The sequence below is a fragment of the Dermacentor albipictus genome, chromosome 1 (assembly GCF_038994185.2).
Source record: "Dermacentor albipictus isolate Rhodes 1998 colony chromosome 1, USDA_Dalb.pri_finalv2, whole genome shotgun sequence".
In the NCBI taxonomy this organism is placed as follows: Eukaryota; Metazoa; Arthropoda; class Arachnida; order Ixodida; family Ixodidae; genus Dermacentor; species Dermacentor albipictus.
This window is the reverse complement of record NC_091821.1, coordinates 464,933,520-464,957,360: the sequence shown is the minus strand read 5'-3', so window position 1 is coordinate 464,957,360 and position 23,841 is coordinate 464,933,520. Positions and strand designations below refer to the sequence as shown.

General features: G+C 47.1%; 1 protein-coding gene across 1 annotated transcript in view; it reads left to right on the top strand.

Annotated features, from left to right (window-relative positions):
- The window catches only part of LOC135905631 (location of vulva defective 1-like), a 99,132-nt gene extending 78,361 nt beyond the window's left edge, over positions 1-20,771 (top strand). Inside the window, exons 12-16 of the mRNA XM_065436590.1 lie at positions 2,376-2,476; positions 6,401-6,506; positions 10,569-10,733; positions 13,385-13,510; positions 20,495-20,771. Of these exons, the coding sequence (XP_065292662.1) occupies positions 2,376-2,476; positions 6,401-6,506; positions 10,569-10,733; positions 13,385-13,510; positions 20,495-20,683 (687 nt within the window). The 3' untranslated portion in view covers positions 20,684-20,771. The remainder of the gene's footprint in view (positions 1-2,375; positions 2,477-6,400; positions 6,507-10,568; positions 10,734-13,384; positions 13,511-20,494) is intronic.
- Positions 20,772-23,841: the final 3,070 nt, after the last annotated feature.

Sequence of the window (23,841 nt, the reverse complement as noted above, 5' to 3'; positions counted from 1 at the left end):
TTACTATACCTCCAAAGTTGCTGATGGTATTACCCTGCTTATCCTTCAGTGCATACATCTTGGTTTGTCCTATCCGAAGTTTCCTTCTCACTGATTTTATGCTGCGTCCACTTTTTACGGCTTCCTCAGTCTTCCACACGTTATAGTTTCGAATATCCCTTTTTTTCTCTTTGTTGATCATTTTTGACAGTTAAGCAAATTCTATCTTATTTCCTGACTTGGACACTTTCATTTTATGTCGTCTAGCAAAGCAAGTGCGAAAACGGGAATCGAACCGTAGGAACAAGGGCGCGCAAAAGTACGAGGGACGAGATAGGGGCACGACACCACTGCAAACTGCCAACCGACGTTTATTGGCAGAGCAAGAGGAACATCGTAAAGATAGCTGAGCATGCCCTTCTCACAGCTACATCATCATCAAGAGCACGCAAACGCAAGCACAAGTGAAAAATAAGATTATGGGGTTTTATGTGCCAAAACCACCTTCTGATTATGAGGTACGCCGTAGTAGGGGACTCCAGAAATTTCGACCACCTGGGATCATTTAGGTGCACCTGGCGTGCACCTAACGCTAAGTACGCGGGTGTTTTCGCATTTCGCCTCCATCGAAATGTGGCCGCCGTGGGCGGCATTCGATCCCGCGCCCACGTGCTTAGCAGCCCAACACCATAGCCACTAAGCAACCATGGCGGTTCACGTGTGATAAATACAGATCAGGCACTCACACAACTGACTAAGCCTTCGTGATCGTGCAACAGAACGGCAGACTGGCCTAGGTAAATGTATTCGTTTTAGGCAATCTGAAACGACCTTTCTACCATCATACCGTCTTACCGTCTACCGTGTACCGTCTTGAATGCCGCAGACGCCCTCCATATTCCGAGTGGTTGAATGAAGAACCTAAAATACAAAAAAAGCGCGCCAACCTCTGTTTACAGAAACACTCTTCTTACAACAAGCATGGTTGGTATTCTTGCCGGAAGCAGCTTTCAAATAGTACGATACGTTTTAATTGCGAAGAATTATTGACCAGTTCAACAAACTCTTCTGTAACGGGTATCTGGAGGTTTTCGCGGGCAGATCCCCAAGAGAGTGCAGATTGAAATGCGGGCCGTTCCCGTGGATATGTGCTGCTCCTTTATGAACATCTGTGACGCCAAATTGAGTCACTGGCTATCACAAGAACAACAAACAACCCCTACGTGGCGACATACTGCGTAATGCAACTACGTAGATGGGAACGGGAGTTCAATGTGCATATTGTTTTATATTTTTGTTACAAGGTAACCTAGTTGGATACTCGGTCTCGCTGCATATAGAGGTAAAGTGGAAGATCTCGTCTCGCTGAATATTTGGTGTCGTCTCTCACGTGACAAAATGAACATTTAGTCAGGTTCGATACTCAGGCCATAGACGAATAGGTTGCCGTTTGCCGTGTAGCCACTTATATTGGAAGAGAACTTTCCGCGGCAATGAAGGCAAAGCTACCGAGGCAAAGCGCGCACTGAAAAAAGTCCCGCACTTTCATCCGCGTTGGTTTAAGCTGGGGAAGAGAAAGCATAAGCACCTCATTTACTACAGCTAAATAAGACAGAAGACAGCGCTGAGTGTTAAATTGGACTTATTCTTCTGCTTTCCTATTCCGCCCTTGGGCAAATGCGAAACCTTCGCACGTGCCAGATGCGCCGATTCAGCATCTGTTCCAAGTAACCAAAATCGCCGTCGTACGCTGCCAGAATAGTTTGCGCTGTAACACACCTGCAAAAGCTCCGCCCCGCAGCTTTCCCTTCATTGCTACAGAAATTTTTGTGCAAGATAGTTTGCATGTCACCCAGTGTATCCAATGAAAAACACAAGCTCACCCTTACCCCATCTGCCCCTCCCCCCCCCAAAAAAAAGAAATAGACCATTTTCATTGCATCTATTTCGCTTCTCATGCGACGCGTTACTTGCAGTACCATTACACGCGTCGTTCCTTCGGCCACAATAAGCTTCATTCCTTCCCAACTACTTTGGCAATTAGTAATCGTATTGGCGATCGTCTTACAAACTATCATTCACTGCCGCTACGAATCATTGTCAGGAAAATATTGGTTTTATCGGAATATCTTACTTTTAATTATCAGAGACAGTCTTCGCTGAAACACCTAGCTGGCGCGACAAGGAATATTAATTCGAGAATTCCAATAAATTCCACCGCTTCTTTGCTGTCTAGAGTGGATTCCGAGAGCTAGCTGTGTGCCACACGTGAGCTATGTGTCTACGGCATTTACGCATTTAGCATTTCTTCCTTTTGCACGATTAGACGCTAAGAATTTTGGCATTAGGTTGTGCATAGAATGTATTTGTGAGAATGCCTTCTTGTTCTTTCACAGGTCCTATCTGATGAAGTTCAGTCATACCACGGCCTCATCAGATACGACGTGTTCCATGGACACCGTGCAACCTTAAGGTCTCTTATGCTGGAGGTTATGAGGTATGAAAACACGTGTTCGCTAATTCTCTTCGATTATGTGTGCTTAAAGTTGAACAAATAATGTCTGGCGACAGTGCGTTGACAGACATCATACCCACGTCAATTTGTTTTAGCCATTTATATTTATTTTATTTCATCCATACTGTAGGCATAAGTGCCAAAACAGGAGTTGCTGATATGGGCGCAGTACAAATGAAGGGAGGAAAAAAGAATAAAAACAGAAGGGCACTCTTCACGAAATACTCTTTAGAAAAAAGCACTCTTTTAGAAGTATTCATGCAAGCTTCCAGCTTTTTTTGTGTAACTGTAGCCGCTCATGCTGGCAGATGGCAGAATTTGTGAGAGACATCCTCAATCTGTCATTTACGAAAAAGGATTGTGCATATTCCTAATTTAATTAATATGCATATCAGCGTCCACCGCTGTGAAATAGGAGTGAATCGGAAGTTTTTATAGAAGCCGCACGCGCATTACAGAATGAAGAATTGCGTTTTTTGTTCGTTTCGTTCTGCTACGCGTAACAAACGTTAGTGAACGGTATATCCTAAACCCACTTTCACATATTTGTGTAACCCGCCGTGTTTGCTCAGTGGCTATGGTGTTGGGCTACTGAGCACGAGGTCCCGGGATCGAATCCCGGCCACGGCGGCCGCATTTCGAAGGGGGCGAAATGCGAAAACACCCGTGTACTAAGATTTAAGTGCACGTTAAAGAACCCCAGGTGGCCGAAATTTCCGGAGTCCTCCAATACGGCTTGCCCCATAATCAGAAAGTGGTTTTGGCACGTACGACCCCATAATTAAAAAAAAAGAAGATTTGTGTTGCCAAGCGCTCGCGCCAAATGACGCCATCTAAAGCATGTACCGCCTCCTTAAAACACGTAACAATTGCATGCGAGCGCTTACCGCTGGAAAGACTGGCGCGGCAGTCGGCGTGACGTGACGTCAGAGATCACGTCGGCACAGCTGCCGCGTCGGCCACGTCGGAAGTATGCGAAAGCGGGTTGAGAACAAAAGTCTTAGCAGCCGCAGAAGAACCTTAGCCGCTCTGTTTGCAGCTTGCGTATGATAATGACACAGGAAAAAGAATTGAGAGAAACACATTGAATCCTTGCGAAAGGCTATTGACATGTCCCCGTAGGTGAAAGAATCGCTAGCTGCGAAACGAAAGTATTTTTCAACAACTCTGGAACCGTTCGTACAACGCTGTTTGCTTTTGTCCAGTGAAATGCTCATATGCGCTGACCTCAAGCCCGCAGCACAGCGTAAGCACGAGGGTTCGTTAGGTGGGATTAGCTGGTTCATGACGAAAAGAAGACAGAAAATAGAACAGGAGAGGACAGAACATCGCCTTGTCTGGTCCGCTCCTTATCGTCCCGATTTCTTCGTTGTCATTTTGTGCACCAAGTTGCATGCCAAGCCTAAATTCAGACACGTTTGCAATACAGCTTGTTTTATCTATTTAGCGTTCTTTTTTTTTAGTGGTGGCCTTCTTTTAAAAAAGTCCCCTTAAAAGCACAATTCGGCCTTTTCAGATAGGTTACCTGAAGAGCCGGACATTGCATGCACGGCAAATAGTAATGTCCAGGTAGATATATTTGAAGAGATTCACTAATTAATTTTTAATTTTGCCTTTTGTGTTGCATGTTGAAATTGCAAATTGTGCAGTTGAGAAAGTGAAGAAGGCTAGCTCCAATTTTGTCATCTGCTTGTTCGAAATGTGGTACAAAATATTGGCATTCCCTTTAACAGTTTGATAAACCTCCTTCTAAGTGTTTTGAAAAATAGCAACTGCAGCGCCAATCGCAATTGTAGCATACTTTTGGGACTGATATCTCGATGATGCTAGTGTCGGAATTTGTACCAAACTGATAAGACTTCGCTACGTCTCGGTTTCAACTTCATAATTTTAACAAGCTTTGGATAAATAAAAACGTTTATTTGTGCATCTTTTTAATTAGCTACACAGCCATTTTAATTGGGCGTGCAAGCATCGTCCGTCTCTTCATATACAATCCACCTGAACAAATTGCATTGCCTTATTTCTCACAGGCACTCGAAAAAAAAAACCGCTCCAACACAAAAAAAAGAATAAAAATCCAGAGGAGATGCTGCTCGCAGGGAAATGAAAAGAACGCGGAACAAGATGCACGTGCACGTGCAACCACTCGTTGCGAAACCATGTGATCAATGCATTGGTGACGAAATTGGCTGCGGTGTCGCAGAAAGCGTACAACACAAACCTATTGCTTCTCTCACGAAAAAAAAAAAGAAAACTTGGAGGTCTACGTTGTGGTGATCGCACAAAATGGCTGTGCATTGTACTTTTTTTTTTGTGAAGACACGGCATGCGTGAATTCTTTTTTGTTTGCAGTTTGCTCAGGACCGGTCATTTGACAGTTACCGCTTGTGTTGAAGGCATGCACAGAAATTTTCAAAAGGGCGCCCGCGCTGTGTTTTTTCGAGCGCCGACAGCGAAACAGCGCGCTCTGTTATTCCCCATATCACGTCAGTGGCGCGGTCCCGGAATAATTATGGCGCTGTGGCTGCGTTCGCGCCAACAAATAATCCGATACTTTTGTTCAGCGATTATGTGCAACTGTTGTTTACTTATATTGAGCATGAAATTCTAAAAAAAAAAATGGGACAGTGCGTGCGACACGGTCGCTAATACGTTTTTTTTTAGATCGTTTTGTCTTTTCTGTGCATTCCTCTTCCACCTTTTCATTCGCGGCCCGTCGCGGCAGCCTCACGCGCAGACTTGAGCGGCACGCGCGAGCATGTGCGTGGTTCTTTTGGTGCGCGGCGAAGCATAGATTGGCAAATCGATGCACTTGCTTTTCAGTGCTGCGTGTAACCTCACATATTAACCCGAAAGCGTTAAGGGCCCCGTGTCGCAAAAATCCGCTGTCGGCGCCGGACGTTGTCTCGCTAAAAATCATTCCTAACCACACGCACGCAGGCCCTACGTGTGGCGCAGAGGCGTTACTGAACTAATTGAATTCCTCAAACTAAATTGCATAAGAAAGAATCGTAAAGTACAACATAAACACAAGCTACGGACATGATAGCGTCTCAATTCAATTTGAATATACCAGAAAACACAATTCTCGTACCCAGAAACTCAAACACAAACCCATTTCCCAGAGTTTCTACCATGCATAGAGCGACGCGGCCAGCTCGGTTCCTTGCAAAAACGCCATCCAGATGGCGCTCCCCTCCGCACATCCGCAAAAACGCTGCGGTTGCCGGGAAGCGTGACAAGCAGTCAGGGATCTTTGAATGCTATCGCGTTTCGGTCTTAAAGGCGAAGCTTCCTCCAAATTTTTCGGCATGATGCTCAAAAAACACCGCGAAAAGTTGGCGTGAGGCATATTTTTGCTTGCCCATTAGAAACCTACAAATACTCGATTCAGAGCAGGAATTTGAACCACTGACCACGAAACGCGTGGAGTGATACGTTTCCATGACCGAACTTCTTACGTTGCTTCCACAGCACTGCACGCTAAGTATGAAACGGATTATAGAGCACTATATGTGGTCAATTCTTGAGAGATCCTAGAGCGAGCATTTCTAAGTATTACGTGAGGCCCACTTAGAAGTGCTGCATTGCGGCTCCATGAGGCCCGCAAAAAGAAGAGGTCGCCTGTAGACGTGGCAATACACGGACAAGGCCTTTCCGCGACCGGGGGTCGGCGAGTTTGCTAATCTAATGTGCTGACTGATCCTGATTAGAGCATTGTGGCAGACGGCCCGTGTTTTTCCTTTCGGCTGCTGCACATAACTAAAATGTAGCTTTAATTGTACCAATTTAGCGACACTACGATACGCGGAAAGTGTTTGCTATATGTCCTGCTTTTTTTTTTTTTTGACGTGACAACGAATTCTTTCGGTTTTCTTTCATGCACCGCGCTCGACACGACAGCATGCCGTCGATGACCTTCGTGTACCGGGTTTCGGGAATCAGCCGCACATTTACGCACCCCTACTTCGACAGTTTTTACACTGAAAAATTGTCCGAAAAAAATCTGGTGAGCTTGGTGTGCCTTTCTCTTGTTTTCTTGCCCCGCGATTTGATTAAGCTACAACTGTAGTCAACGATACGGTGTCAGAAAATGGGTGAGACGGCTCTGTACGTGGGCGAATTCGAGCGCGTACAGTGCAGTCCACTGTTAAAGGAAACAGATGAATGTTGATTGCGCGCCAATCTTTGCCTCCGGCATGCGTACAATCGCCTGGCTTTTCAGCTGATGACTCGTGGTTGGTAGCGCTGACACATTTATGCACGCATGTGCAGTCCATTGGCAGCTTCAGTTGGCACTGGCACCTGCGGTGCAAGTAAAATGAGTGACGCTCGTTTTCTTTAAGAGTGGGCAGCACTGTACACAGAATAATATGCAGTCATCTCGCATGTCAGCGCGTTAGTCTACTCACAAAAAAGCTTATTCAGTATCAAAGAATTAGCAATATTGAGCATGTCAACATTCTAATGACATGGAAAATGTTTTTCAGAAGGTCCCCGTACAGCCTTCTGCTCTGGGACCTCCTCGCGCATTTTCATTTACGTATTACACTGAATAACTTAGTAAAACATATTTCTGGTTCTGAATGTAGTGTTTTGACTGAAGCATCCAAGCTTTGAGGATGTTTCCTCGAAGGATATTTAATTCCACGCTGCAAGCAAAGTGCTGCAGGAGCAAGCCGAGATGTTTCAGTCAACGCAGACTCGAGACGACAAAGTTGCCGAGCATGAAACAAAGACGTTCGAAGCAAAAGAATAAAAAGGCAAATAAACTATAAACTGGAATTTTTTTTCAATGTTGTGTTGTATTGTGTGAAAGTATCGCACTTGAAATGCTCCTGGGGCCGTATAACGTAAAACTATTCCAATATGTTTTTATTCCAATCTCCTGACGTCCAATTTGCGTAACCGCGAAAGCATCGGGCGGTCACCCGCAGGGTTGTCTGAACAAACCAATCAAATGCTCCCCTCGTTCATAGGAGGTCACATTCGTTTGCTTGAAAAACGAATAACATTGCCTACACTGAGCGGCTTGTCTTATCTAATTGGCTCACAAGAGGTGAGGAGCATGCTCAAGTGGAGAAGGATTCGATGGGACCTAGCCACTGCACTGAATATCGATAACCGGTTGAAGAGAGTGGTGCTGGCGTCTGCGATTGGTCCGCTTTCTCTTACTTTGCTTGCGGTGGCTCGTCAAGAATCGCGGCGGCATGCCACGGAAGCTTAAGAATGACGCTAAAACGGATCCTCAGCAAAGGAGAGTTGGCAGAACGAGGTCGTAAACGTGCCAAAAGTTCTCGAAAACGTTACACGGCCACGCAAAAAGATTTATTACACGCAAATAAACCCATGTTCTCCGGCAGGGGTGAATAGCCAGTGCCGGAGCGATCGGCGGCAGCCACCTTTTATTTCTTTCGGAACGGGGCAGCCTGCGGCTATTCAGAAGAAAATTCAGTTTTGTTCGGCATATTAATGCATTTTTAACGCGTACGCGTCACGTTGACGCGGTATGTATTTTGCGGTTTTGTGACGTCGCGTGAGAGGCAGGTGAAGTGGGTGCAGCCCGAAAACTTTTGGCCAATAGCCGAGGGCTAATGGCAAAAAGGCGTTGAATCAGAATTTTTGTTTTGTTAGGTCATATTATGGATGATCAATGTGTACACGTCATTTCAGATGGGGGAGCTATCGCGGTTTTCGTGACGTCGCGTGACAGACAGGTGAAGTTGGGGTGGTCAAAAAAAGTTTTTAACCAATCGCGGTGGGCTGATTGCAGAATTGGAATAGAAAAGTTTGGAATAGTTTTACGTTATAGTGCCCCTGCTTTGTGAATACTAAACCTAAAATTCAGTTCATTTTATTGGTTTTACGATTATCGGTCACGCACATAGCTAAGGCCACCAAAATGAATGTACAGGAGGAGTACATTATGTGCGGTATATCTCTTATGGTGAATTCCAATGACAGATTTGGTGCACTTCCGGTAGTAGTTTTTCTTCTCAGCAAGTCTATTCCATTGGGAGATTGAGAGTGCCTCTCGTATCTTTCAGTGGCGGATTGGGAGTAGCTCCAGCGCTAGATACACTCCACGGAGCAGCACTCTCCGCAAAAATTAATGGAGTCAACCGGAAGTCGCTAGATGTCAGGCCACCCACAGCCAGCGTACCACTACATGCGCGCGCGCCCATGAACGAGAATCGAGGTGTTTCGGATGCAATGAGCGGTGCTTCGCACCGTCAACTTGGGCTGTCACTGCTTGCGGAGAGCGATGATTCTTCTAGCTGAAGTTTTGTATCGACTATCGGAAATTGGAGCGACGGAAACCATTGGAAACGATTGTATTCAAGCAAGGTTTAGACGTCATGTTTTGACGTCAACCGAAAGTTGCGCGTTTCGCCGACGACGCTGTTTCCAGTATACGAATGAACAGGTGACAGCGGCACCTTTTCGGAAGTTCGGATTTTAACAACCGTTACTTTTGTTGATAAAAGGCACCTCAGGCTGTCTCGGTGTGTTGCCAGCGAACTGATCGCGGGCTTCGCTGCGTTTCCGATGTTTCCGACACAATATCACGACGGACACGAGAAACGGAGTTACATGCCGTGTGACATCCATTAGAGCGCAGGAGGCTCAAAAGAAACACGGAACTTCTGAACACAACGTGCGCGCGAATTCGAGCCGGAAAGGCCGGAAACGACGGAAAACGCGAGGAATGCTGGGCGCTTTCGGAAGCGGATGTCCGCTAGCGCCCCCTGCGAATTGCCCTGGCGGGAGTTCCTACGTTTCAATCGCAAATTTCATTCCGTTGCCCTCCGCCGTATAGGGGTGTGCTCCGGCGCAGAGTTCGTCGGCCACTCCTAATCTGCTATTGGAATTTACTATTACCGATCGTCTACACTGTAAAATAATTTACGCCCTCAGAAGTGAAAACGGGTGTAAATGTGTCTGCAAATCGGACCCTAGGTTGTCAGTTATACTAATCACACTCTAAGGGTGTGAGTTATAGACACATTTACGCCCTTTTTCACTTTTAAGGGTGCGCATTATTTTGCAGTGTAGGCGGCATTGAGATACGTACACATGAAGGACGCATGCGGAAACAACTTCTGCCACACGTCCGTTCTCGCGTGTGCCCTCTGCATCTACAAACAGGGCAAAAAGTTTACAGGATGTGGGATATGAGGAAAATCTGAATATTTCCTGAGCGTGGGAAGGCAGCCTGGATTTCAAATGCTCTACGTGTATCGGCGCGCACGGACAACATAGTGTTGCGCTGTGTTAATTACTGCAAGCTAAAACTCGGCTGACATTTGACTTTCTGGCGGAACCTTTTTGGCGGAACGGAAACTTCACTACGCCTGTACGCAGCCACCGAAGCCAAGCTTCGAGCCTTTCCACTGCAACAAAGTCCCGTAATGCTGCTGCACGCTTTGATCATGAACGTCAAGGCCCGTATGCTCACAAAAAAGCTCCTACGCTGGAAGTGTTCGTAAGAGCCATTCGTGATGTCGGAGATACCGTTGTCAAAGATGGCCTGCCATTAGCAACTGCCACTTAAACCTAGGATCGAGAAGCTTTGTGAATTCGGCCCCTGTTGCGTTTACCTACTGTAGTTACCTTAATCGCTCACATCGTACGATCTCTTATTTACACGATACGCACCCGCAAACATGTTGTAGGAACACTTCAAGGGGGGCTGATACAACATTTCTGTCACTTTCTGTGCGTTATTCAATAGCTGACGAATACGTAGTAACGCTACGAGGCTTGAATTCTTTCAATGCACTACAAACTACTTATTATTTCATTTTTATTGCGACAAATTCAAAATGCGTGCCAAATGAAGCACGGCTGTTTACTTGGCATAGGGTGTGGTTACAAGGAATGTTAGGGCACAGCAGTCAGGAAGGGCAGAATTTCCTCTCGAGATATCGAAAACGCAAAGTGCATGAGTTAGATACTACAGAAGTACAATAGCTGCACTTATATATCGGTCCTACAGTAGAGCTGAAAGTGTCAGCATTTTGGTTGCTCCCACTTTCACAATGATGTGAGCAACTGCCTTTTTCTACAGAGCTCCATCATCGACGAAGATTTAGCGCGACCTGTAAGTGCATATGCCGGCTCCAAGTCGGTGGCGATATCTATGACGCTGATGGCAAGATCGTGCCCGAAGGATACCGTGGTCAACTTTGATACGAACAGCGACTGCGTCGACTTTGCTCTGAATGTTTCTAAAGTAAGTGTGATCTAGAATTGTTACGTGAGTTAACACTGCATGCCCTTGCGAAACAGCGCCAGCTAAAACATTGAGAGTATCAAGAAGTTAAAAAAGAAAATATCCATACATATGCCCCCGGTATGCCAGAACTTGGAGGATGGTCGGTACTGCTACTTAAAACTGCATTATGGGACTCAGCTTAATTGTACCCCATGCTTAGCGATTGAGGCTGATGCTTCAAAAATCAGGAGTCCTTGTTGCAATTAGCGGGAGTTGCGCACACTTAGCATATTTGCTGCTTTTCGATTACTTGAATAACAAAATATAACACCAAACTCCAGTGAATTTCATTCTCCTTCAACACTATCACTGAGAGTAGCTGTCTAAGACTCGTAGATTGTACGAGCATATAGTTATCCGATGGTGCATGAAAACACGTCAACTATCCGCACTGCAAATAACTCTTGCAATATTTCTAGAAAGTTTTGTGGGTGGATGCGTACTACCCCTTTTTTGTTTCATAATTGCCGCATGTTTTCGGGCTTTTACAACTGCATTGTTTGTAAAAGCCATTCTAACTGAAGAGGCAGACGGGTATAAGTGCAAAACATGCAGTCGGAACAGCTTTAGGCAGACACATCGAGATTTTTGGTGGGTTACCCTTGATTCTTGCAGCATATCATTTCGCCGCTTATTACATCCTAAAACTCTCCCTTTTGTTATTGTTTTGAATCGGGGGTCCCTTTCTATTGATTTCTTAAAGCATTTAAGTTTACTGACGCAGACGCTTTCACTCCACAATTTCAAATTTCGTGCGTTAGTACTTCAGTTGCTCGCAACGATCCCCATGTGGTGTCATTGCAGAAGTGACCACATAGCTCCCATTATCTTGTTAGCGAACGCCATGCACAGCATACCAGTTGAAAAATACGGATGCCTTAAAGGTCGGACCGACAACAATGTTATTTCGAAGTACTTTCCCCCATCAAATCCCACACTATTGCTCCATGCTTCTTCGACGTTTCATCGGCTCGGCGCTACAACGCCATCTGAAAGTATTAATAGTACGTAGCAATTTCACACTTTATGGCCGCAAATTTGAGGGCGGTGCAATGCCTATGCCACACGGGCCAGGTTAAGTTAGCCTAAATGAATTCTCAAGACCCCGAATTATTTGATGCCAGTGTAACCTGTTGCCAGCGTCATACGTGGATCTTTACCGTCATTAAGCTCCTCCACGCTTCATGATGGTGATTATCCTCTTCCCGCAGTGAAGGCATATGATAAGCAAACGTAAATTTGAATTAAGAAAGCATTGTGCATTAGTCGCGAAATGTTGATTGTAGAAATATTTGCTACATACTTCTTGATCGAAAATTACTGTTACAAACTGTTGTGAAAGCCGAAAACGAAGCGGTTGAGGCAACAGAGCACCTGCCATCTTGTCGGTGGCTGTTACGACTGGCCTGTGTGGTGAACAAATTATGTCGCGGCGCCAAGGCCACGGCAAAAGCCCGGACGTTTCAAATACGCCGTACCAACTGCAACCGTGGAAAAACGCCTAGGAGGCCGCAACGGCGAACAGAAATTAGCCTTTGTATGCGCATTCTCGCCTCCTTAACCACAGCGCGCCACTCTGATGTCTGCGAGCCTTGCGTAGGCTCGCCAGTACTGTTTCCTTTCAGCGAGCGTGTGCGTTCTAGAGCGCCACAGGCCCAGCCGAGGGAAAGGCACTGGCGCGCACACGCGCACACACAGACACCGCCGGCGTCTACCTCGCCGAGGAGGAGCAGAAACAGGGAATTCCCTAGAGTACGCGTACTCTAGGGAATTCCCTGTTTCTGCTCCTCCTCGGCGAGGTAGACGCCGGCGTTGTCTGTGTGTGTGCGTGTGCGCGCCAGTGCCTTTCCCTTGGCTGGGCCTGTGGCGGTTACAAAATCCCCTGTACTGGCTTCCGTGAACCGAGCCGCAAGTGTGGACAGCGTTCGCTATTTCATACTCCTGGGCAAGGGCGTTCCATAGACTCCATAAAAGACGCCACCACCAACGGACTTCAGTCTTCAGCAAACTTGAGCACAAGCTATAGAGCGCGTGTCGTTCTCCGTCAGGAGGCGTATAGAGCTGACCGCTCTGTAACCGTGTAATTAAAGGTTATTTGTTACTCGTTACGTTGATCCAATCGCGACTCTGCCAGGGCCCCTCCATGCTGGGCAAGCTCCCGACCGCCAGGCCCATGATACCCCCACTGTCCTGGGGGAACAGTTTGTAACATGGTCAACACCCAACCACTGAAATATTGCATACTTGAATGGTTCAAAACGCACTAAATTCTATGAAGAGACAGCGTATGTTGCTCTTACACATTTGTGCATATTCGTGCAAACATTATCGATTATAAGAGCTATCCACGTGATCGTTCAGTGCCACTCGGAGTTTAAGCATTATGTATGTATAATGGTCATTTCCGTATAGCTGTGTGTGGGGGGAGGGAGGTGGCAGCTATAGGAATGACTACCCTTGCTAGTTCAATTCAGCCTTATTATCATTAATTGGAATTAGAAATAGTGTATATATATTAAAAAGAAGGTTAATTTATTGTAACTGGCAAGTATATGACACAAAAAGAACAGTGTGCACCGACTATCGCACGATGTTTTTTTTTTTTTCAGATCTGCGCACTACCCCAAGCATACATTCAATGCCTGCACTATTCAATTATGACGCGGCATTACGACGGCAGAGCCCGACTGACAAAGGACTATTTCTTCGAGGTGGAAAATACTTTCAAAGCTAAGGTTGGTAGAAGTCGCATATTCATTGAGCTGCGGAATAGCTGTTCAAGAAAAAATTGTAGGACTCCTCGTGCTACTCTTGTGCGAGAGATATGCAGTCATAGGTGGTGTCCCTCTCGGTGTTTCCAAATGTGACTGGTTTCTGTGTTACGCAATTATTAGTCCTGGTAATTGCCTTTATTATGTCTACTCATTGTGGTTCGATCATTCCTAAGCACCACATTGAGCGACCACCTATTGTCTTGCGTGTCACCCGCTCAAGTACCACATGGTTCATGCACCGTTGCACACAGACACTTTGTAAATAATATGCTAGGTTTCATTTGCTATGCTATAGAACCACTAGACTCGACGTGTGTTCTTCAGGTAGGTGCGTTCTTTCTGTCACTCTCAGCACTTCCAAACGCGCAGCGCGTCACTCAGATCTTTCGGCAAGGTTCGGCTTTGCGACGGCGTTTTTCGGCTTCTTCCTGAAACACACATGCATGTGCCAATGTATCTTGGCTATCTTTGTTATTTCGCCCGTCTCAGGGCCGACGTTTGCGGGGTGCATATTGCGGGCGAGGGGCGCGATGTGCAGTTGAGACGTCGCTGGGAATCCGCACGGCGTCGGGGCACTGGTCGACAGAATTGAGGCCCATCTCGTCGAGTATCTTCCGGCCCGTGCGTACCCTAACCTCGCGGTTCTTCATGCCATATATACCCTGAAAGATATCCCAGCGCGGACTGCCCCGCCTGTGGACTAAGGGCAACATTGGACCATGTGTTGTGGGAGTGTGAAGCCATAGACTCCTCCTTCAGCGAGGATAGGTGGGTTGCGCTCTTGGGCTGCCCCGAACTCAACGACTAAACCTTGGCCGTCCAGACTGCCCGCGATCGGGCCGTCAAGCTCGGCTTGACGGTCCCATAAGCCGGGTGGCGCGGGGTCTCCCCTGCGTCTTCTCTGGACCGAAATAAAGTTACTTCACTCACTCACTCACTCATTACCTCTACTCACCACCCCACCACGATGGCCGTTGGCGTGGCCTCATTGCAATCCGCTTCCCATTTTCAGATCACTTACTGGATATTATTACTATGCTGAACATCCACTAAGACATAGAACCCAGTTCTTGGCCCGCCTTGTTTTCTACGCGCCGACGCTTCACCGGTGTGGAGGTGCATTCACCCCGGCGATTGAAGTTCGCGCCTGCGGGCATTCATGCCGGCGAGGGGCGGAGGTCGCGCGACCAAATTAGGTCGCTTATACTTAATCAGTGACGAATATCGTGAAGTGGCTCACTGGCCAGTTTTTCACATCCGTGACTGAAGTCGCAAACCTGCTTAACAATCAGCGCCACTGGAGCAAGACGACGGTAAACGCTGATGCTTATTTTCCGTGGAGATGGCGATTCGAGCAGACGCGAACCAGCGCTGGTGAGAACGGCACTAATCGCAAGACATTTAGACGTGGCGACGGGCAGGTACGTTGCGCTCCCTGGTGTGAAAATCGTTCGCCGCGAACAGTTCTTTCGTCACCGCACTCGGTCGGCCGCGCGACTTTTGTCAATCACCGTTGTGATTACCGGCGAGCGATATTCACGGCTGTTCGCACTGCCATCGCCAAGGAAAGTAAGCGTCAGCGTATACCAACGTTACTGGGCCGCTGATTGCTTCAGAAGCTTTTCAACTATAGTAGCTGTGCTGAATAATGAAACAGCGAGTGACTGTTTCGAATGCCGCTTTTCTACCAAAGCGACTATTTGCAACCAACTTGGTTGCGCGATCTATGTCACTCGGGTATGCGTATGAGACTCTGGTGACGATCAACTGTTAATACACTGCACGGCCTAGAAGCTTCACGCTTTAATGTAGTACATCACCGTTAAAAAAATATAAAGACGCTACAACCCTAATGTCGACTGCTACAACGAATCGCACTAAGACCACTCAGTGAACCGCATTTATCAGCGGCTGCTACCGTCTAGTTGAGCGGACGACCTTGGGCGGAATGGACAACAAGAGACGTTCCTTCAAATAACTTTCATATGTCGGCTAACAAAATGAGCACTGTTTATCGGCCGTAATTTTTCACGTGCATGGTCATGCCCTGAACGCAATACCCGCAAGAAATGCAATCGGAACTCCTCAGGGATTTTTCTATTTTTGTTTTATACCGCTAAACCGCCTTGAGTGTGAAAGTTTGCCTCGGCCATTCACAACCATGACAGGCCAGAAGATATGCCCTAAGACGCGTGTAGCTTGTACATTATATAGAGCCAAATATTATTTATGAAAATTTAATTTGAAATCCCGGAGCCTGAAAATCTGTGGCGTTATCACGAAGCATTTCGAATGCAGCTGCATGAATAGAGATCACCACAACCAGAGCACGAACACTGCAAACAGTGCACTGACTTCAGCGCAGCCTACATAATTTTGACATAATTTTTACGTATAGTCCGTCCGTCCGTCACGTACGACGATCGCTTTCAGGATAGGGCCCGCAGCAGCGAGCGAATTCACCTTCGTGCTGTTTCTCACTTCAACGCGGACTAAGTGGTCAGAACACGGCGCCCACGAAGCTTTCAGCATCCGCCAGAGTAGAACCCCCCCCCTCCCCTCGCGCCTCCGCCCGGTGCCTTCCAAGCGATGGAGGAAGACGACGCGCTGCCTCCCCACCTTCCTCCCTTGCAAGACTGCACCATACGCAGCCGCCGCCGGAACACGGTTCATCACGGTTGATTACGGTTCGACGCGGACGGGGGCACTAAAGAGCGATAACGGCTTATAATGATCGAAACGTCATCAGCGTACCTGGCGCCGCCATTTGCAGTAGTTGGCTTACGTCATCAGTTCACCTTGCGGCGCCGTCCGCAGCAGTTCATGTCGTCGCAGTGTTGTTTATACTGGTCGGATCAAGTTTCATAACATCGATAATGGCACCAGGCTGTAAGGAGATGAGCAACTGGCACAATAGTTACGCCTACCTAGACAACGCCCAGAGGAGTTTCTGCGTGAATTTCTTTCAGTGATCTCACTCTCTGTGAACATTGTCTATTCCTCTTCCCGCACAACAAGCTGGCCCTCTGTAGTCTTTAATCTTTCCTAGTCCAGATGCGCCCAGGGCATATCTGTATAGACGGAAGTTTAGCCGGCGCAGAATTCACGTGACACCATAATCTCCTGCAAGGAGGCGAGGCTTCGCGCGCTTTTCGCATGACCTGGCCAGCGTTGCTTTGTGCTCAAGGTTAGTCCGTCAGGTTTGTCAGGGAACCGGTGACGCAGAGTGCAGCGGTCATAAAATTTCCTATAAAGATCATCAGATTTAGCTCTGGCTGGCTCTATAGTGTCCATGGGAGCTGCGAGTGTGACGGTTCAGCCAGCAAACGAATGATGAGCCCTATAGATGGATTTTCGTGAATTTAGTAATTTTTTACAAATTGAGAATTTCTAACACAAATATTGCGTTGTAAATGATGCAAATTGCAATGATTACACATGTGTGCGTAGAAAACTAAGTGTGCTTGAAAATTTAGGATGATAAAGCATAATAAATAACGTCACAATAACGTTTAAAGTCACAGGCACGAAGATAAGAGAAAACCATTTAGTTGCGCTTCCGCAGTAGCTGAACTACCGCAACACCATCTGTAGTAAGTTTTGTAAGAAACTTTGGCAGCGGGAACGGAAACGCTGGTTCCGTTCCGCGAAAAGGAGCGCGAATAAAGCGATGTAACGAAAAACGTTAGACATAACGTTAAGAGACCGGAGGAGAACGGTGTGGATACGAGGATATCCGATATATTACAGTTGACATTATAGGCGAAAAATAATGGAGCTGGGCTAGACATATTCAATGCGTAGGCTAGATAAGCGATGGACTATAGTCACAGGATGGGCGCCACTGGAAGGGAAGCGCATTCGAGGATGGCAGAAAAGTAGGTGGCGTGATTAAACTAAGAAATTCGCAGGCGCAAGTTGGAATCAACTAGCGCAAGACAGGGGTAATTGCAGATAGCTGGGAGAGGCCGTCGTCCTCCAGTGGACGTGAAAATAGGCTGAATATGATGATGGGGATGTTGTGGTATAACCTCCCTGTTCATGCAACGAAGGTATCTCAAGTAAAACTCTTGCTTGGGCTAGTTGGTTCATGCTTGAAGTAGTAAAGGCAAGGCGCAGAAGACCAGGACTTAGGAAGAAGAACACAAACGACAAGACCGGCGCCTTGTATCTCGCCAGCAAAACCACCGTTGGCCGGCCTGCTGCAAATAGCTTATGGAATGTTGCCGGGCCACTCGCCTTAAATAAGCTGCGCGCACGCCTATTGAGCGGCGGCTCTGCCTTCGCGACAGCGGCGCGGTAGGCGGGGCTCTCCCACGTTAGCGGCAAGACTTTGCAGCACGCGGGTCGATGGCGGTTCGCCTGTCAAGCGGCGAGGTCGCAAAGCGACGTCTTGGATACGTTAAATTCGCGCTACGGCCCTGTTTTTGTGGCGATATCAATTATACGAACACTCGAGGCACGTTCGAGCCGCCGTCCTGTCCCGTGTGAGACGGCACGGGCGCGGCCGAGCGCATACGCGCCCCGCGTGTTGGAAGTCACGTGATCTGCTGCGTGGTGGCCAGGGCAACACCACCTGACTACGGAGAGCAAGCGTCGGGGTGATCCAAGAAGGCTGGCGGCTTGATAAGCGCTTTCTTCGCTCGCGCCCATCATTTTGCTCCGTGTTGGAGCTCGCATTGGAGGCGCTCGTAGTTTATTAAGTGGCGAAGGTAGCGGCAGCACGGAACGCTCGCTTACGTACAAGCACGCACGCTCCCCGCTGCCAGCGCTTAATTCATATCACGCCAGCGTTGTGACTGCTTGTGTTCGCGGTACGTCATTGAGTTACCTGCGTTCGTGTGTTTCCTTGGGCGGGTGACACCATGCCATGTGTAGATAATACGCGCATGTTGACTGCAATTTGTGTTCCTCGTACATGTGCACGTCTTCGTCTAACTGTCTTGTAGTTTTCTATGGCGTCTTTGGTGCTTCTCGTTTCAAATGAAACTACGAGGTTTATTATTATTATTATTATTATTATTATTATTATTATTATTATTATTATTATTATTATTATTATTATTATTATTATTATTATTATTATAATGAGATGATCCCTACTACTCGTTGCTGCATATGAAACAATATCATGGATGTTCACTCAATTAAAATCAACAAAATATAGCAACCAGGAAACTGTAAGCCGGGGACACAGGAAGAAAATATTTTAAAAAATATCAAATCAGTTTAGGGCGTCATGGCAGTAGAGATGCCGGAAACCAAACTCAAGACATAGCCACCTTCAAATTCTCGCACTTGCTACTTGTGACATTACTGAGTTTCGAAGTGTCGGCTAGCGGCTAGTTATTTGTCCAGTTAGAAAGCATGGTAACTGCGCTTCAAATTATAATAAAGTCAAGGGATCATTGGTCACGGCCAAACTCTCTTCTACCTTCTTACATACATGCGTATATGAGAAGCTTACGTTCGGGCTCCAAGTGCAAGCACCGTCAAACGGGCTTATGTCATCATCATGCAGTCATCATCACGCCGTTACAATCCGGTATAGTCTCCGTCCGTTGTAATCGTCGTTATTCGGTCATCGCTGCGCCACCGTGTTCATACATTCGTCGTCACTCAAGGGTCGTCATCTCGTTGTCATTGTTGCCATGCCATCATGGTCGCTACAGTGTCGTCATTTTGTCGTAGTAATTCCATGGTCATTATGCCATTGTCGCCACGCTGTCGTCTTCATTCCAGCATCGTCATCCACCTTACGTCAAGCCGTCGTCATACAGTCGTCGTCCCAGCATGATCATCTTGTCGTCTTCGTGCCGTCCTGTCCGTGCATCATGGTCCTTCCATCGTTGTCATTATTTCACACCATTAAAGTTGTGGCTTTTTGTTCTGGATAAAAATAAATATTCATCAGGCTACACGTTACACACGATGTACTTGCACGCATCGCCTTTAGTTGCATAGCATTTGATTAACCGCTTCACTAACGTTTCAGACGTTCGCTTTCACAACAAACCGAGACAAAGTTGCACGAACAATATCACTTCAGTAAACAATCAGTTTTAAGGCTTGTCAGTGGCGATCTAAGAACTGAGCAATTTATCTGGTGGTTATGCAAAAAAACAGGTGATGTGCGCGGACAGGACACAAAAATAGAGAAGTGGACAACACGAACGCCGTTCTGGTTATCTGGTGGCTTATGACCGCCAGTGGCCGGATCGCTAACGCATCATTGACACAAAAAAATGTCTCTTTTAGCTTTTTTTATCAGATAGCTCTCGACCTAGTAATTACGTTATGGAGCCTCCATTGCTCAGGAGCGCCACAAATTATTAATTACGTTATCATTTAATGCAACCAGTTCATAACGCATGCCAAGTGCAGCTCGGCTTCGGTCGCGAAGCAGGAGACTGTTATTTGTGCATGTCACCGAAATCTTATCTTGCAGTCTCCTGTGTCAGGCGCCTCTTACTCGCACCGTGCTGCCAAAAGCCGAGTCTTAGCAACCGACGGTAATAGCAGGGGAGAGAGGGCACCCTTGTGGCCTTCAAGAGAAACATACAGGGTCATTGTATGGCCTTCAGTTATACTGCACCGGGCTGATTGGCACGCGTTTCAGTTTGCGCTAACACGTGACCGCCACCTCCGGTTTCGGTGACATTACATTTATGTCCTCTTGCTTGACGCCTGAAGCCGCGTCGCACTTGGCGAGCATTTTGAACTGGTCGCATATAAGAGGTTGCGTAATTGTTTTCGGAGCTCTCGAGGAATCGAAGCTTCACATTGTAAACGTGGAGTCTACAGTTACCTGAGAAAGCAAAAAGAACACTGAAACAAGACTTTCGTCCTTGTGCTTCTCCGTAAGACGTACGCGCTTCGTTTCACCCGCTGTTGCACTTGCGAGCGTCTTGTGTCGAGCGAATGGTCTTGCATGTTTGGTTGCAGGTGCGCTTGATTCTGCAGCAGCTGCAACGGGCGGGGGCATCGCCAGCGGCCTTCATCATCGAGCGCTACGAGATGGAACCGCAGGAGGTGGTCATTTACTATAATTCCCGTAACAAGACCTACGTGCAATGCGACATCGAGCCGTTCGGCTTCACTGCCGGAACGAAAGCAGAACTTGCGAAGTTTTGATTATGCGGCAGTGAGTTGTTTGAGTAATCAATGTATTGGCACTTGTCCTCCTAGAATTCAATTCACTTATGCGTGCGTCAAATATATATATATATATATATACACGCAGGAAAGAGATGACGAACGTTGTTTGGAAGACCTTTTACTTAACGTTTTCGGCTGGTAGACCAGCCTTCATCAGAGTACAGGGACGCATGTACAACACGTACACAGCTTTAAAGACACCGTATCACGAGCTGAGGGCGCGCTATCTACACTGACTGGACCATACACTGCGCATCATAAATCATTATCATTGCGCATTATAAATGATTATCAATGACACGCATTTTAGAATATACAAAAAAATGAAATGCAGATGTGTTCACGATACAATACATACAAACATGACTTCAAGTAAGTGCCAGCGGTTACCATGATTATGTGTAGTGAAAACAAAATGACTTACACATGCAGATACAAAGGCGTGATGTTTAGCACATGGCATCTCTAAGTGCAAACTCGAATTATCTAAAAATTGAGATGTTAAGCGTACAACTTCGAGTCACAGCGACATACGTCAAAAAAGCCACATGTAAAAAAAGACAGAAAGAAGCGCTGAAATCATGTGTGTACGCTGCAGGGGAAGTGTATATTTGTGCTCAATCTAAAGTTAGACAGGTTAGTTTTCTTTTGTTTTCATTTATTCCGGACGAGACAGTGTTAAATTTACGAATAAGGTAAGGTTCCCGAAGCTCGCGGTCATGGTTGGTGCGGAATCCAGATTCGAGTATTGTTACTTTCAGATTATTAAATGCGTGGCCCGGCATGTTAACATGTTTCGAGAGTGGTACATTTGGCTGGGATTTGGCCTGCGACCTGTGGTTGTTAAAACGGATCCTGAAAGGTGCTTCAGTACAATGGATACAATGGGGCGGCCTGGATTACCTGGTTTATGTATCTTGGGCAGTAGGTAAAAACGTCCGGCTATTGGACTAAGTGGGATCAAGGAGCGTGCTGTTTTATCGTCGAACTTCTGCTTCTTCACCAATGCTTTTATGGTCTCCTTAATGATGGAAAGGAATTCGTCGGTAGGATCATAGGGAAGTTCTTTATATAATGGGCTGTCAGATAACTGTCTTACGACTTCTTTTTTGTAATTTTCTTTTGTCATTATCACGACCGAGCCACCCTTGTTCGCCGGTTTATTAACAATATCATCGCATGTGCTTAGGCTTCTAAGAGCATCGGATTCGCTAGGGGAAAGATTTCTCTGGAATGGGGCGCGTGTCTTGTAGGTGTCAAGCACGTCGCGAGAAACAGCTTTGATGTATAGGTCTAGGCATTTCTCCCGCTGCGAGGCAGGCGTCCAGTGTGTCGCGGACGGTATAGCTGCGTGGTCCTGTTTGCTGCTAGCGCGGCCATGAAAATATTCTTTGAGTCTTAAGTTTCGGAAGAAGTTTTCAATGTCTTTCATTAACTGGAATTCGTCGAAGCCCCCGGTGGCTGGACAGAAGTTGATAGAAGCGCAACATTGGAAAGGTTAACTATGGTAGTGCCCGGGTTGGTTGTCTCCGGCAATGTTTTAGCAACTGGGATTACAGAAGTTGCCGAACAGGTTTGTTTGGTAGAGTATGTTATCGCCGGGACATTGTCCCGTAACAGTTTCCGACTTTTTATTTTGTTTAACGCGTTAATTCATGTTCACTATTAAAGAGATTATCAACTGTGATTCATATAACGTGGTGTACTTGCTCGAGTGCGGCATTTGCCACATGCAATACATAGGCCAGACTGAAACACCTTTCAGCATCCGTTTTAACAACCACAGGTCGCATGCCTAATCCCAGCCAAATCTACCACTCTCGAAACATGTAGCACCACTGTGAACGACAAAACTAAATTTTATTGAACGAACCTGTGCCCACAAAACAGGCTACACTTATAGCACAACGATAGCGGCGAACACAGTCGGCGATTGTCGAAAATCCGATCAGCGGGTCAAGCGCGTCGGCTTTTATACAACAGTCGTCGAATGTTCCGGACTAATCGTTGGGACCCGCGTGCCTTCCACAAAGTTCTACGCCATTCGCGTCACGCGATGAAATCTGATGGCACAAGGTTCGGCGACAACAGACAACCGAATAGAAGCATCGATAACTTTCCAGAAACTTACCCGCCGTGGTTGCTCAGTGGCTATGGTGTTCGGCTGCTGAGCACCAGGTCGCGGGATCGAATCCCGGCCACGGCGGCCGCATTTCGATGGGGGCGAAATGCGAAAACACCCGTGTGCTTAGATTTAGGTGCACGTTAAAGAACCCCAGGTGGTCAAAATTTCCGGAGTCCTCCACTACAGCGTGCCTCATAATCAGAAAGTGGTTTTGGCACGTAAAACCCCAAATATTATTATTATTATTAACTTTCCAGAAACTTCGGATGCATGCAAGGCGCGTTCGCCGTCAACGCGCCGCGTCCACAGCTTGGGGAGCGCCCACGTGAAATCGCCGATTACCTAGCCGCCACTCAGTGCAACTCTCGACGACCGTCCCGTTCGCCGTCACCAGGCCGCTACCTGTCAACGCAGCGCCGACCATACACTGGTCCAGCTCGGGGCCAGTGTATGGTCGTATGGTCCAGCTCGGGGCGTTGCATAACATTTGTAAAGCGGCGAAACCTGGTCGCCCGATAAAGATAAGTACGCGTGTCAATACTCCCCTCTCGACCCGATGCTGCATGCAAACGAAAGTAATAAAGAAAACACCCATAGTAAAGAAAACAACAAAATAAGGAAGTTCGTCAGCGTGCGTAAAAGGGTTTCAGACGCACCACGTGGACCACTTCAGATCGTGCGCGGCGCCGCTGTGAATGCGAAATTCCATCTGGTACGACCTCATAGTCAAGAGCGCCAACACGTCGAATGACCTTGTAGGGTCCGAAATAGCGGCGCAATAGTTTCTCACTCAGTCCTCGTCGGCGTATCGGGGTCCAAACCCAAACACGGTCGCCGGGCTGGTACTCGACGAAGCGTCGTCGGAGGTTGTAGTGTCGGCTGTCGGTCCTCTGTTGGTTCTTGATCCGTAGGTGGGCGAGCTGTCGGGCTTCTTCGGCGCGCTGGAGATAGCTAGCGACGTCAACATTCTCTTCGTCAGTGACGTGGGGCAGCATGGCGTCGAGCGTCG